Genomic DNA, 13993 nt, shown 5'->3' with positions numbered 1-13993 from the left:
ACTAACACCTCACACAAAAACAAACTTCGGAGTCTGTTATCCCCAAAGACACAGCCCTAAGTCTTACCCATATTGTTCGATAACGCACCAAGACGTCAGAAAACATCAAGGTCTGTTTCAGCCCCTACTAGCAACACCTTTGTCAAAAAATGTCAGAAAGAGAAATTAATTGGTCCATCATTCTTTTCTCTAGAATAAAACAAACGTCCTATACCAGCAGCTTGTCCCCACAACTCTTCTGCCCGCAAGAGAACCTTCATAAGAAATCCTCCCCGTTTAAACTGTTTGGAAATAACAAGAGCTCAAAAGTGGTATTCTTTACTTTAAAAGAAAAAACAATTATTTTGATAGTAATGTATTTGTGCTTGCAGAGTTTACCCATTGTTTTTAGAGCTTAGTCACAACCAGTTATCTTTTTAAAAATGTTATATATACACATTTGTATGTATGAGTACACATATAGAACTCAAGCAAACTTCACAGCTGTTAATGAGAAATAAGGATCGCTATTGGCAATCGCTTAACAGTTAAACTTATTAAAACACCATTTAAGTAATTTTTCTTTACTTAGCCAAAGGGGAAAAAAAATAAAGCAAACAATTACAAGCGACTACAAAGGAATTAGATAAGCACTTCAAGAGTTTCAAACAGAGCGAAGACTGACTGCGTTCAGATAAAACCAGAAATTATTTATCTGCTGAGAAAGCCAAGAGCAGCTCTATAAGAAACCTCACTGAAAAGCGGCTCCTGGCGCCGGAGCCGCGGGCCCGCAGGACGCGGGAGCCCCGGCGGAGGGGACGCGCGGTGCGGAGCGGTGCGCGGTGCGCTGACCCGCGCCTGTCGCCGAGCGTCCCCTCCCGGGACCGCCACGCGGGGCTCGCCCGCGCTGCCCGAGGCGCGGGGCAGCCCCGCACCTCCGCGTGCCGCCCCCGTGCAGACACCGCGCCCGGCGGCGGAGCGAGCGCGCGTGCGGAGTGCAGGCGCCGGGGCCTGTCTCGCGCGGAACGCGGCCCTCGGCTCCGCGCTGCTCCGCGGCCCGGCCCGCTCCCGCCGCGCACCCGGCTGTCAAACGGGGCTCCGCGCCGGCCCGGCCAAGGTGAGGCCGGGGCTCGGTGGCCGCGGGGCCGCCCCGGGGCCTTTGTGCGCGGGCGCGCATCTGTCACCGCGGCCGCGGCGCCCCCAGGCCGCGCGGCGCACGTGGGGCGGCGGGCCCGGCCCGCGCGGGCTTTGTGCCGCCAGGTGACGGGCGGCCGGGCCCGCGGAGCCATCTTGGGGCAGGCGGCGCCCCCCGGCCGGCGCTCACCTGCACGATCTCGCCCTCGGCGCTCAGCGTGGCCCCCGCGCGGGAGAAGCGGCCCTGCAGCCCCGTGGTGTAGGTGGTGTAGTCGCCGCTGGGGCTGGACTCGAAGAGCACCACCTCCACGAACGCCGTCTCCTTGCCCAGCGCCGCGCCCGGCGCCGCGGCCAGCAGCAGCCCGAGCAGCAGCGGCGGCGGCACGGCCGGCCCCGCGCCGGCCCCGCAGCCCCTCATCGCGCGGCGGGGGGGAGCGGCGCCCCGCCGCCAAGCATCGCTCCCGAGCGGCTCCAGCTCCGGGGCCGGGGTCCCGGGCGGGTCAGCGCCCCATGGCAGCAGCCCTCCCGCCGCGCTGCGCCCCGCTCCTCGCCGCCGCCGCCGCCTGCCCCGCGCTCCCTGTCCCTCGCCCCGGCTGCTCTCCGCCCTGCCAAGCCGCTTCCCTTTCATCTGCTCCACGTGACGGCCACCGCGGGGTTATCCCCGCCCTCCGCGCGGTCTGACCCGCTCCGTCCCTCCCTCGGCGCACACACGGCCCGCAGCCGCGCCGAGCGCAGCCGAGACCACGGGCCCGCCGGGCCTGGACCCGAGCGCCGCCGCAGCCCCGGGAGCGGGCGAGGAAGCTGCGGGGCGCTCGGGAGGGCCCTGCGGGGACTTGGCCTCGCTCGCGGCCGGGCCGGGCTGTGCCGCACGCCCGGGCCCGCGGCCGCCGGGGCCCTTCCCGCCGGTGGCGGAGCTGCGGGCCGGAGCGGAGCGGTGTTCAGCGGGCCGGGGGCTGCAGCGGGCCGGCCGGAGCCGCCTCCCGGCGCTGCCGCAGCTCGCAGCCGCCCCTCACTGGGAAATCCCCGGGTGCGTTCGCACGAAGCCTCAGGCGTGGCCGCTGCCCGGCCGCACATCGCCCGCCGGAGGCTGCGCCGCTCTCACCGAGCGCACCGAGGGCACCGGTTCTCAGAGACGCTGTTCGGCTGCGGGACATTCCGCTGCCTCTGCTGCGTGCGGGGCAGGAGCGTCTGGGCGGCTCCTGAGCTCCGTGCTCTGCAATTGCATCTGCTGGAGGACATGAGGTCACCCGGGCTCTTCGGCTTGTCTGGTAGTGCAAGGCTGTGAAACCCACATGAATGATGTGGAAAAGGTGTGATTTGTGTTTCAGTCTTGCACTATAAGAACTGGATGGCAGGTAATGATAGAGTTTTCCTTTAGAAGTACAGCTAAGTATGTAATGTTCATGGGTGCCTTGTGATGGGCATTTAAATTTGATGCAATAGATCTTAGTAGCCTGACATCCGAGCCCCTGCACTGCTGAAGTAAACTGCCATCCACTTCGTTGACCAGCAGGGAAGGACACAGCATTCTTGAGTTTTCCCTTTCACAGCTAAGAATCAGGAATCCCAGTTTCTTTCCAGTTTTTGTAGGACTAAAACAGTGTTCCACACACACTGAGCCCTTGCGGTCTGTTGTAACTCCTAGATTTCCAATTCGCACCTCCACTCCTAAAGCTACCCTTCTCAATAGTATTTCAGCCTGCTGATTCAGTTTAAAAATAACCTTATCCACTCCACCCCTGCCCCTCACCCCAGGCTCCCTTTAGCCCTGAGTTCTTCCCTGATCCACTTTGCCACACAGCTCCACTAAAGTTACATCAGCATGATTATGGAGAAATCATAGACATGAAACAAGTGGCAAGGGAAGAGCTATTTAAAAGAAATACTTCTGAAACAGGCAAACTGCTGCCAAGCATGGCAAGTCATACTCAGCAAAAACCTCATCGACTGTCCTCAGGCTGTGCCTGGGACAGGGGGACAAATACTGGGATGCTGGGTGGCTCCTCCACGCTGCGCAGCCATATCCTACTGGCAGACATTCTGTGAGGGGGCACCATTCATTCCTTACCTTCCGTGTGACAACCTGTGCACAGCCTCTTGTCCTCTGACACTGAAATTCCAGCTCTTCTTACTGCCGATAACCTGATGACATACCCACTGAGTTGGGAGGCCTTGACCTACAAGTGAAAAATATGAGAGTGGGGCTTTGTATAACGAGTGGACAGCACGCTAACCCTTAAATAAAAGTTGCTGAAGATCTGACCCACTCCACTAAACTATCCATATCATTGTACTACAGACACAGCAAAATCACCTTTGCAGTAGCCTCATAGTTGAATACCGAGGAGTGACATGAGGCACTAGGTCTCAGGTCACCAAGTTCTCTCTACTTGGGCAGAAATCCAAGCAGGAGGTTGTAGGAAGAGAATGGACTGTCTATCATTAAAGCAATCAAATATTTCTAATTGGCTTCCTTCCCAGATGGCAGCATACAGTTCACAATTCAGTTATGCCATACTGCTTCAGATATGTTTTCCTTTTTTTTCCCCCTGCATAATAAGCTGAGGCCCTGAAATACAGAAGTCACGAGCATTTATAAATGCAACTGAGGACAGTAAGAGCTGTGATTTGAACATAAGGAAATGATGTGTAATGGATATTATAGAGCCCTCCCCTCCCCACACTGCTCTTGACAGAAAACAATGTTAGCCAAGTACCCACATACTACAGTGATGAATGTTATTGAAAAAGCCCAAACAAGATGGATTATTTTGTGCTGAGAGCAGAGCTGGCACATCACGCAGGAAGCTCTGCACATCAGGCAAGAAGAAAACAACATTGAGTAGCCACTTGCAGCATGTCCACCAGCCACTCTCACCACGAAATGAGGCAGGAACGCAGCTTCCCTCATCCTGCCATCCCTGTAACTGAAAATTCATTTGGCTGAAGGCATCTGAAAGCTGCTTCTGTCACTTCTGTGCCGTCAACCACAAATACAGCACACTGGAGAATCCCTCATAGAGCCTCGTTTCATAATGAAATAAAATATATGTCACCTGCCTGTCAGCCTTGTCGCTCTTCTGAACTATTAGCTACTTTTAACCAAAATGAGGGCAGAACAGAGGTCTTAAGATAGCACATTCTTGCAAATTTTGTGAAAATCAGAGGGTCTGGACTTTGTATACTACAGCAGTATCCAAAAAGGACACAGGGGAAGCTGGGGCAGCAGGAAAACACCTAAGAAACTGAGCTTTTTCAATTCTACTGTCCAAAGAACAGACTGTTGATTTTACATTTTTTAAATAAAATATTACATCCTAATTGTATCCCATTTAATTAACATGAAGCTTTTGTAACTATATTTGCATTTAAGGGGTTACCACAAGGAAAAGACGTAAATGTATATGCATGTAAATGTTTGGTACAGAATAGTGTCCCTTGGCGGGCGGGGGGCAGAGGTTGGTGGGGTTCAGCTGTCACACATTCTGCATGGCAGTAGCCAGAAAATACCTAAGTGCAGAGCAGCAGGTTGGTCGCAGCATATGTCGTCTTTAACTTGATGAGGATGCTTCAGGGATTGAAAAGGGAAGACGAACTCAGGTTATTGAAGGGCGGTGATCAGGGCAGGGGCCAAGAGCTATTAAGAACAAACATCTTGGAAACAAAGCATCTTTAGCTCTGCTGCTTTGGCACTAACTTGTCCTCCAGTACTGAGGAGCCCTCCCAGAAACATATCAGTTATTGGCATAGCAAAGAGCAGATGACGTTTTCAATTAAGTGCTTTCTTAAGACACATTACCAAAACCCAGCATGCTGACAATCTACAATGCTGTTGGTGTCTGATGATCCAGTCTGTGGTTATGACCATACCCAGGACGGATGGTAGGTAGGTGAACAGGCATAATGTCCTGGGAAGACTGTCACCCAACACAGAGAACCGAGTGACAGGTCACCAAGGGAATTCCACCTAAAGTGTTGAGCTACCGATTGTACTAAATACGATGCTGAAAGAGCTGAGCACCAACATAATGGACCTAAAAAGGATTATACACAAGGGTGTACATCTTCAACTTACATTGGACGATAATCAGGGTTCCAGGCTGCTGCTATAACTATGACAAAGTAAACAACTTGCAAAGGCAGCCCAGTTATCTCATTTAAAACAATAGTTAATCTTACCGTGTCAAGAGCATTTCCTGAAAGCTGGGGCATATTATTAGTTTCCATGGCAATACTGTGATGATACAGGAGAGATGCACTTTTGTGAGGAAATGCAGTGATTCCAAACAAGAAGACTTGACATTCCTTCAGGATCATGGGCTGAGCCAACTCTGAACAATGGAAACTGACTATGTTTGATAAATAACTGGTTTCATGATTTAATAAAGTTTATTCTTGATGCAATTTCAAGGGATCCTGAAGCAGTTGCATTTAACAGAACACCAAGGGGCATTTTAGTTCTGTGGCCTGAGGAAGAGTTGAGTCTAGAAAGCTCAACCTACTCAGCTTATGCAAGTAAAACTGAAGTAGTAATCTGATCATGGTCCCATGGATTGTCTGTCCAGATACCAAATTTCATACAGGAAAAGCAGCCACATGAATTTGGCTAAACACTAAAGCTTTATAAATTCAAGCTGCAGATAGGGTCCATTCTAAACAAGGCAAGAGGTTATTATTGCAGCTTAGCTAGCAATTAAGTTTTTTTATCACTTGAGTTATTAATGAACAAGCCAGACCACACTTTCTTTTAGTTCAAGCAATGACATTTAGGCTCGATGAAAGAATCTTTTTTATGAAACTCAGATGAGATAGCCATGGGAAATTCCTTCTGGCCTCACTCTGTGAGCAAAAGCCTTGCTCCACTAACTGGGAAACAACTGGAATTTCATCCCATTATTTCTATTAACCTTCTATTCTCCTGTTTACTGCACTTCCTCATTAAACAGACCTCACTGAAGCATTTGATGGTATTTGAGACTAGGCAAGGAATTAGAGAAAGAACTGTACAGAAATCTTAGTCCCTTATGTTAAAACAGTTACTTTTAACCAACCAAACTAAAAGAGTCATTAAAACACTATTTGACTAGGATGTATTTTCCACAAAAGTGCTTGACATATCCCTGTGAAACAGAAGAACATAAGCAGTAACAAACAGTTCTTTAATCTCACAGAGTAGTGGACTAAAATGAAAACTTTATTTACATATGAACAGACTACAACCAGTGGCTAAAATAAGGCTGGAAAGGCTACAGCATTTAATATTTTATACTGCAGTTGATAATGTTTTGCAGTCTGTGAAAAACTGCTTTTAAGCCACACAATTCTGAGTCGCCATGAAATAACCTTGGGCACGAGATTACTTCACATTAAGTAGAGGATGGAAACACACATACAGCTACTGCAAACACTTCTAGGTTATAAATTCACATGCCCACTTGATCATGGGGACTGATAACTGACTACTGCCCATGTTCCCTGCATGTTTTAACAACATGCTCAATAGTACTACATCTTATTTCATAAACAAATTAAATCGCTGTACCTCCCAGTAAGCAATAGAAACAAGAGATGTCCTTTTTCCAGTAAATTCAAGGCCATGCACATACCTGCCCTTTTTCATCACCAAGTAAAACGGTTGTTCTGTGCCTCTGGAGACATGGTCACACAGCACCAACAAAAGCTTAGGACTGACTGAAAGCTTTACCGAGGGCTTGATGCGTTTCCATTCCTGAAGCAGCATCCTCAGCTCTGCCTCCTGATCCCGGGGACCCATCTCCAGCGCTGCTGTTCAGTGCACTGAGGCACAGCAACCAGCAGGTGACCTCCTCGACTCAAAAAGCCGGGCCAGTTCCTCTGCCCTTGCAGCAGCACATGTAAAATATGCAAAAAACAATCTCCAGAAACGTTAGCTTCAACTAAAGATGTCTCCCATAGCCTTTCATTTTCATGCAGTCAAACGTTACTATTGTGATGTGAAACAGAAAGCCAACTGTAATGGGCAAAACGTTTTTATATTTATGAAAACCGTGTTTTCATCATTATTATCAAGTATTCTAAATTAAAGTAACAAACTATTGTAACTTCTCAGTTCAATTAGAGACCACAAAATGAATATCAGTGCAGATTTATGTTAAGAAAAAGTGCTATGCAGCTGCGGCTTTGCCCCTTTTTAAAGTTTGGAAACATAATTTGTCCAAGTAAGCTGGCGTTGAAGCCATCCAAATTAACCAACAGCCTAGCCATGGCAACTTTAATGATTAAAATGGTTTCTGAACAAAATTCCCTGCTAATGCTTGAAAAGTTCATGTTTCCGATGTCTTAAACAATGTGTTGTGTTTTCAATCTGTTCATACAGATTTTACAGGGAAACATTCTAATTTGAGAACCCTTCACTCTGTACATGTAAATTGTCTTTTGAAAAGATAATAATGAATCAGTCCTGTCAAACTGAAACTTGTTAAATTGCACTAAAAATACCCTTATTTAGATAACCGTGACCTTTTCTTTTTGCAAGCTATTGTCTAATATACTGTACAAATTTACATGAAAGTTACAAACCAGTACGGACATGGACTACACTTGTCCTTCAGGGCCCTCACCACGTGTGCAGGCACAGCAGATCATCTTACCAAAGAAAGAAAAAAGAATCCTAAGAAATAAGCTTGGGAAATTGTTGTTATATGCTGTTCGATCATTTAAAATCTCTGCAAGGATAGATGGGAACAGAATGGATTAGGAAAAAAATTGCAACCATGTTTTCCAAGATTCTCAATATTCTTTATTCTGCAAGAAGTACTCTCAAATGCATCCGCACAAATGTCTTTCACTGCGCTCTTGCCCCTCTGAGATTGCTGTATATAATCTCTAGACTCTTCAAGTTACAACCCCACTAAATTGGAAGAATATAAGAAATTAATTTCAAAATTACAAAACAAGAAAGTTGCCAGGACATCCAGGGGCTCTGAACTTGGACAGGAATTTCAAAGCCGAAGGAATGACTAAGAAATAAGAGCAGGTATTGCCTTTCAGAGGCTGGCGCTGCTCCAAGGCAGAACTAGCTGCTGCAAATAGGAAGTAGCCATCGAGTTTTGCTAAGCACAGTTGTTTACCTCCCAGAGCATTTTCCAACAAGAGGTTCCAGTTCTGAACCAGGATGTGCAAACAGACACACTTACCCGAACCGGAGCTTTCTGGCATGTTAGATTTCAACAGTTGGCTGATTTCCTCAGACAGCTTGCTCAACATGTTAAATACTTACACAGAATCCAGAACACGGGCTGTCAGTTTACTGGGACAGCACAGCAGCAAGCTCAGTCTCTCTTGTATTGCCCAAGCACATTCTGCAACATCAACCCCAACGATACACTGGCCGCATTATCTTAACTAAGTATAGTCACCTTTACCTTTCTTCTATCACTTGTGACTCCCACCACCAGTATATCGCCATGCATCAGTGTGCAAAGGTGGACACGATACCTCTCGGGTAACATCACATCTAAAGACAGAACTCACAGTGCACAACTCTCTACTTTAGCCAAGACCTTAACTGCATTTGGAAATTACATTAAAATGTGGCATCTTCCAGGACCTCCAAACCCCATGTAATCCACACAACTCTCCGGCCCATATTTTCCTGCCAGTACTATGAAGAGAACTTTGCAGAGGAACACTGTGCTTGGGACCAAGCTAGAAAGAAAATAGCCAAAGAGCTAAAGTAGGACTACAGCATGGAAAAAGATACCACAGCCAGAATAAACACTGCCAAGCAGCAGAGATGCCAACAGCCAGGCCTTCGGAAGGGAAAGGGAACCCATGCAATGAAGTACAGACAAGGACAGAGCAATGGTCTGGGAAGGGAACGGGTTCAGCAGTGAGCAGGCTGGTTGGAAACAAAAGCCACAACAAAGCAAAGCCCCAGAGTAAGCCACTGAACACCCACAATCTCCCCTGACCTGTGGGATTCCTCCCCACACCAGCTAGCTGGGGTACCCACCAAACACAGCCTGAGCTGAGCCTGCCCCCAGCCAGCTGACCCAACGCTGTTTGAGTCCCAGGTGGAGACTCAGGGCCTGGCAGATGACATCAATCCTCCCAAGGACACCCAGTTGCTATGTATAAAGATCTGTTTACATGACCAATGTTTGCAAAGCTTTCCTGTAATGTTTCATTTTTACAGAACTAGCAGCGCAGGGTTGCTGGGAAGCAAGCCTTTCTGTCCGCTGCTGTGGGTATCTTGTCTTCTTTTCAATTCCCATGAGCGATGTGCTCCGGTCTCTGAACGTGCACGAGAAATGTGGTTCTCAGTCTGACAGAACAAATGAAATCCAGAGATCTCAAAATACCACAACGGCCTTGTGATCAGGCAGGATTCCCCTCTCTAATCAGCATTCTGTGGCAGTGGGAGAGGGATCAGCTCTCAGGTGAGAGCAGGGACTGGCAGGCTGCTTCTGCACTGAGACTGCTGCTGTTTAATAAGCATGTCAGGTTTCTGGAAAAAGTAGTAAACTGGTAAAAAGTTGCGATTGCTACAGAATTCTATAGCTTAGTTAATTTTTGGGTTTGCCCGAGACCAGAGAATTCTTGAGTTTCAGAGGAGTCTAACAAAATGAAGCAAATGGGAATCGCAATGCAAGGGAAATTCAGGGTAAAAAAGATACTACGTAGATGCAGTGAACACTTTGAGCTCTTTATATGGGTTGCTTGATCTTAAATTACTGTTATCACTCCAAAAAGAGATGATATTTCACTAGACCTTGTTAAGAAAAATCTGCCGTCTTGTATTCTGTAACATTAAAAAAAAGAAATTACACGCACATAATGTTAGAAGCCATGAAGCATGAGATGATTTTGCTACCAAAACGCTGTGACGCAGAAAGGTTACTATAGGAGACGGCAACAATGGAGGTTCATATTTATTCAAAAAAATCCATTTAACCACTTGCTACACATGCAACTACGACTGGTCTTTGGGAAGTGTGCTTCCCCCCTGCCTTTTGTATGAAGAACTGCATGAAATGTATTGTTACTGAGCTACTGGTACACCTGTAATAGGGCACAACCCCTCTGAACGTCGGCAATGCCGCTGAGCTGCCCCGAGGAGCTCCAAGGTGCCTGTGGCTGCTGGAACTCCAATGGCAGCAAAGGGAGACCATCTTCTCCTGAAAAAATGCCTTGTAAAAGGCCCGACCTGTAACCACCCGTCAGAATATCTTGTTCCAGAAACACTAACAGCATTGTCTGAGTTAACCCAGACTTCTCTTGGGAATCAGAAGCAAGGCCGCATTGATGAGGCGACGGCAGAACGAATCCTGTTGGGACGGGCAGATGGAGCAGTCTGGTGTGCAGGCGTGTGATCTCCGTCACGAGATACACGCGGCCCCAGTCAACTGACGCTGCCTGCAGAGGCCGGGACGCTGCTGGGGGAACCAGGCAGAACCCCAGCACCAAGTTCTGTGGGTAGTGGAAGAAGAGTTGTAACAGGAGGCACGCAGGGTACCAGCGTGATGGGATCTCTCCCTCGCCACGCAATCAGCTTGGTCAGAGCACTGAGCCACAGAGATGACCCAAGTCAGAATCTCCAGCCCACACCTGTGGCCCACCCCACAGGTCTGAGGTGGAGCTGAGGAGACCTACATGCTGCTCTGGCAGTTCTGGGTAGTGGCAGGTACCAGTAATGTACGCAGGTAGGACACAAGAACAAGGAACTGGAATGCAAGGCACATGTTTGTAAAATGCTTGCAGGAGAGGTTTAAAGTCGGGCTTGCTAGGTCTTTTCCACACTTTTCTGGTGGTACACTGGAAGCAATCACAGTGGCCAATGAGGCAGAGTCTCAATAAGAAGTATTAACGGAGAAGGGATGACAACTGAGCAAAAAATCACCTTTCTGCAGGACTTGCTTCTGGCAGAGTTAAGAGAAGGCAAAGGCAACATCACTTCCTACAGCACAGATAGGTTATCAGCTCCATGCGGTAGGCAAAAGATAGAGATGCTGCATAATTCCTCATACTATAGGAGTATCACCCTTTTGCTGAAGGTATGTCACTGTTCCTATTAGGCTTGCCAGACCGCTGAAAAGTGCTATATCCTTTATTGACGTTGCCTGTAAATGTCTCCACCCACTACAACAACTAAGAGCAACCCTTCGGCTCAGAGCAACAGGAGCAGCATGAACCCCACGTATGTTTCCAAAAAGCCTGAACCGTTTAGAGCAGAAGAAAGTGTTGCCAGTACCCAGACAACTGACTAACATGGCTGAGGTGAAACACTTCCCCTGCTCCAGCTGATGAACTCAGTAACTGCATTAGGAGAGTCTCTTATAGAAAGCTATTTGTTACTTTCCATTTTAAGACTGAGAGCAGTAGAATTTTGAGAGGTGCACTCTTGAATCACAGTGTGTAATGATGAAATTTAAGTAAAATGAATACCAAGTCCATTACAAACATTACAGCTTTGAAGAACCTCATTTTAGGCTGCAGAACAGCTCCCTTCCTCATTTAATCAGCTATTGATACAGATCTGGGAATACTCCAGCTGTTGACACAAGTTTGAGCCTTGAGCCACTTTCCAAGTGTTTTCAGATGCACATTGGGCAAACAAACTTTTTCTCAGACTATGTTTGTTAGTTATATTACCTTTCCTCAGCACTCTATTCTTCCATTTTCTTTCCCTCCCCCTTTTCCTCTTCCCTCTTTTTTCATATATAGATAACATTCAACTCGTATTTCTTTCTCTGTATCTGATATCACACAAGGGAAAAGCCTCTCCACCTTTGTTAAACAAAACTATTTCCTTTGGTGGGTTGGCCACCTGAAACATCCATTGTAAACCTATGTTAGCAAGAACTAATGTTGTTTCTGGCAGGACAGCCGCCAGTATCCTCATTGGCACATCCTTTACTTAGATGGCGGTGCTGAACTAAAGGGCAGGGTGAGAAGCATCTGAGTAACCAGAGCACTGTCATGTGGGTCGCAGACTTGAATCCAGTGACTGAAAAAAAGAGAAAAATTAAAAAAATGAATGTGTAAACAGCAAGTTTAAAAAAAACAAAGGTGGAAATCACAACTCACCTTCAAGTCTTTTAATTAAAGCTTCCTGAAAGGGTGTCTAAGTGCAAGAACAGCTTTATTGAACTTTTCTTTGGCACTCTTTTCCTCAGTGGCTTAATCGTATATTTAATGAAAGACTTTATGTATCCTAATAGTAGTAAGGCGACATGTGTGAGCCTAAATGTATTTTCAGTAACTACACGACTGGCAGGCTTAGCAATGCTACTAAAATTATTCAACAGGACTAGATTGCAAGGTGTCGTGCCCTTCTTTTGCCAGCTATTACTGTCAACACTAGACATGTTAGCGGATGCCGTTAGATCCAGTAAGAGTGGACACCACCAGTGCCAAGTGCAGCTTCCAGTTTTGTGCCCGGTCATTATCACAAAGTGTTTTATTCATGATCACAAGTGTTTGTTGCAAAAAGAAAAAGATGCTTTTGCTGTGGTTCCATATAAAATTAAATAGGAAAATTAAACCGCATACAGATAGGAAGTCAGGATTTTTCTTCAGCCATGGTGCTAAGAAATTGGTATATCTATACCAATCACATCATGGCTAGTCTTGGCAGTATAGCTATAAATATCACAAAGCACCACAAGCAGGGGCAGCCCATTCAACATTTTTGTTGTAAAAACAGAGCAACTTACTTGAAATGAATGTCTGAAATCAGAAATATATATTAATACTGGACCTGCATTTTTTTAGAAAACAGTAAAGTTTTTAATTGGGAATTAGAATTATAGAAGAAACATTAGTCCAAACCCAGAAAAGACATCCAAAGCAGAAGCAGGTATAATAGTTTTCAACTATGGATATCTGAGGGGCTTAGCAGGGCCATAACAACCAACTTTTTTGCACTCAGGCTAAAAGGCTTATCAAAAAGTCCCGATATTTTTCACAAAGGTATCAAAGTAGAAAGGTAAACTCTCAGCCTTAACTAAATGTCATGCTGCAGTGAGTAAGGAAAGAACAAACACCAGCTTACAAATGCAGAGTTTGTTCTTTGTATCATAAAAGCCTGGCAGAACTCCAGTACTGGAGCAGTGCCAAACCAGAACGCCAGTGCCTTTGAACTTCCAAAGCTCATGTTTTTCCTTTACTGTTTAACCTCTTAACCAATTTTAATTCAATGTACCAACAGATTTCAGAAATAAACGTTAAGTATCCAAAGTTCCAGCATTTTATAACAACTCAGGTTGTGGGCACCTGCCACAAGCTAAGCATGGAAAACTTTGGTCGACGTTTCAGAACAAAGCCAGTGCCCAAGGTGGCTTGTATTGCTGCTTGTGCATTGCTGAACAGCTGCATTCCCAGGTGCAGAGTATTTTGAGGCCTTCTACCTACAGAACTTTTACTTGTGTGGGCCAAGACACCTCAGACCTGACACCAACCCCTCAGACACGGGACCCCAGGACAGGGCGCGTTTCCCATCACAGCAATGGCCGGTCCTGAGAACAGCCCCAGGTGTTCCGTGTGCTCTCCTCTAACTCAAACCCACCAACCACTAACCTATTCTCGGCTTTTCTGGTCTTTTAGCCCATTTTTAGCCCATTCTCATGGCACCTGTTGCAGCTCCATTCTTGGTGTTTCTGTTCCTGTCAGGGCTGCCCCTTTCCCTCGGGCTCTGCTCACCACTGCTCTGGAACAGATCACCTCTGGGGACGTGGCCACGGGGCAGATCTGACTGTGCTTGGTCCCTTCTCGGGACACCCCTCAGCTGCAGCGGCTGCCCCCGATCCCCCGGCGCGGTGAGGCCGGGCCGGGTACAACCCGGCACAACCCGGACCCCCAGACAAGGGCCCGCGACCCCACACAGGCCAGGCCGCGGTGA

The 13993-nt window shown here is 47.3% G+C and overlaps 1 protein-coding gene across 11 annotated transcripts in view; it reads right to left on the bottom strand.

Annotated features, from left to right (window-relative positions):
- Nucleotides 1–13964, bottom strand: part of ZNRF3 (zinc and ring finger 3) — an 84597-nt gene extending 70633 nt beyond the window's left edge. For 3 of the 11 annotated variants that reach the window (XM_071815997.1, XM_065851699.2, XM_071815998.1), the window contains exon 1: nucleotides 3182–13964. Coding sequence is in view for 2 of the 11 variants with exons in the window: in XM_071815995.1 (XP_071672096.1) it covers nucleotides 1304–1531 (228 nt within the window). In the remaining 9 variants the exon portion in view is untranslated. Of the gene's footprint in view, nucleotides 1–1303; nucleotides 1690–3181 lie in introns of those variants that run through there. The other 8 variants (XM_071815999.1, XM_071816000.1, XM_071816001.1 and 5 more) reach the window with 8 other exon arrangements.
- Nucleotides 13965–13993: the final 29 nt, after the last annotated feature.

Source organism: Patagioenas fasciata, chromosome 17 (assembly GCF_037038585.1).
Source record: "Patagioenas fasciata isolate bPatFas1 chromosome 17, bPatFas1.hap1, whole genome shotgun sequence".
In the NCBI taxonomy this organism is placed as follows: domain Eukaryota; kingdom Metazoa; phylum Chordata; class Aves; order Columbiformes; family Columbidae; genus Patagioenas; species Patagioenas fasciata.
Note: the sequence above shows the minus strand (reverse complement) of the source record. Positions and strands in the feature narration are given on the sequence as shown.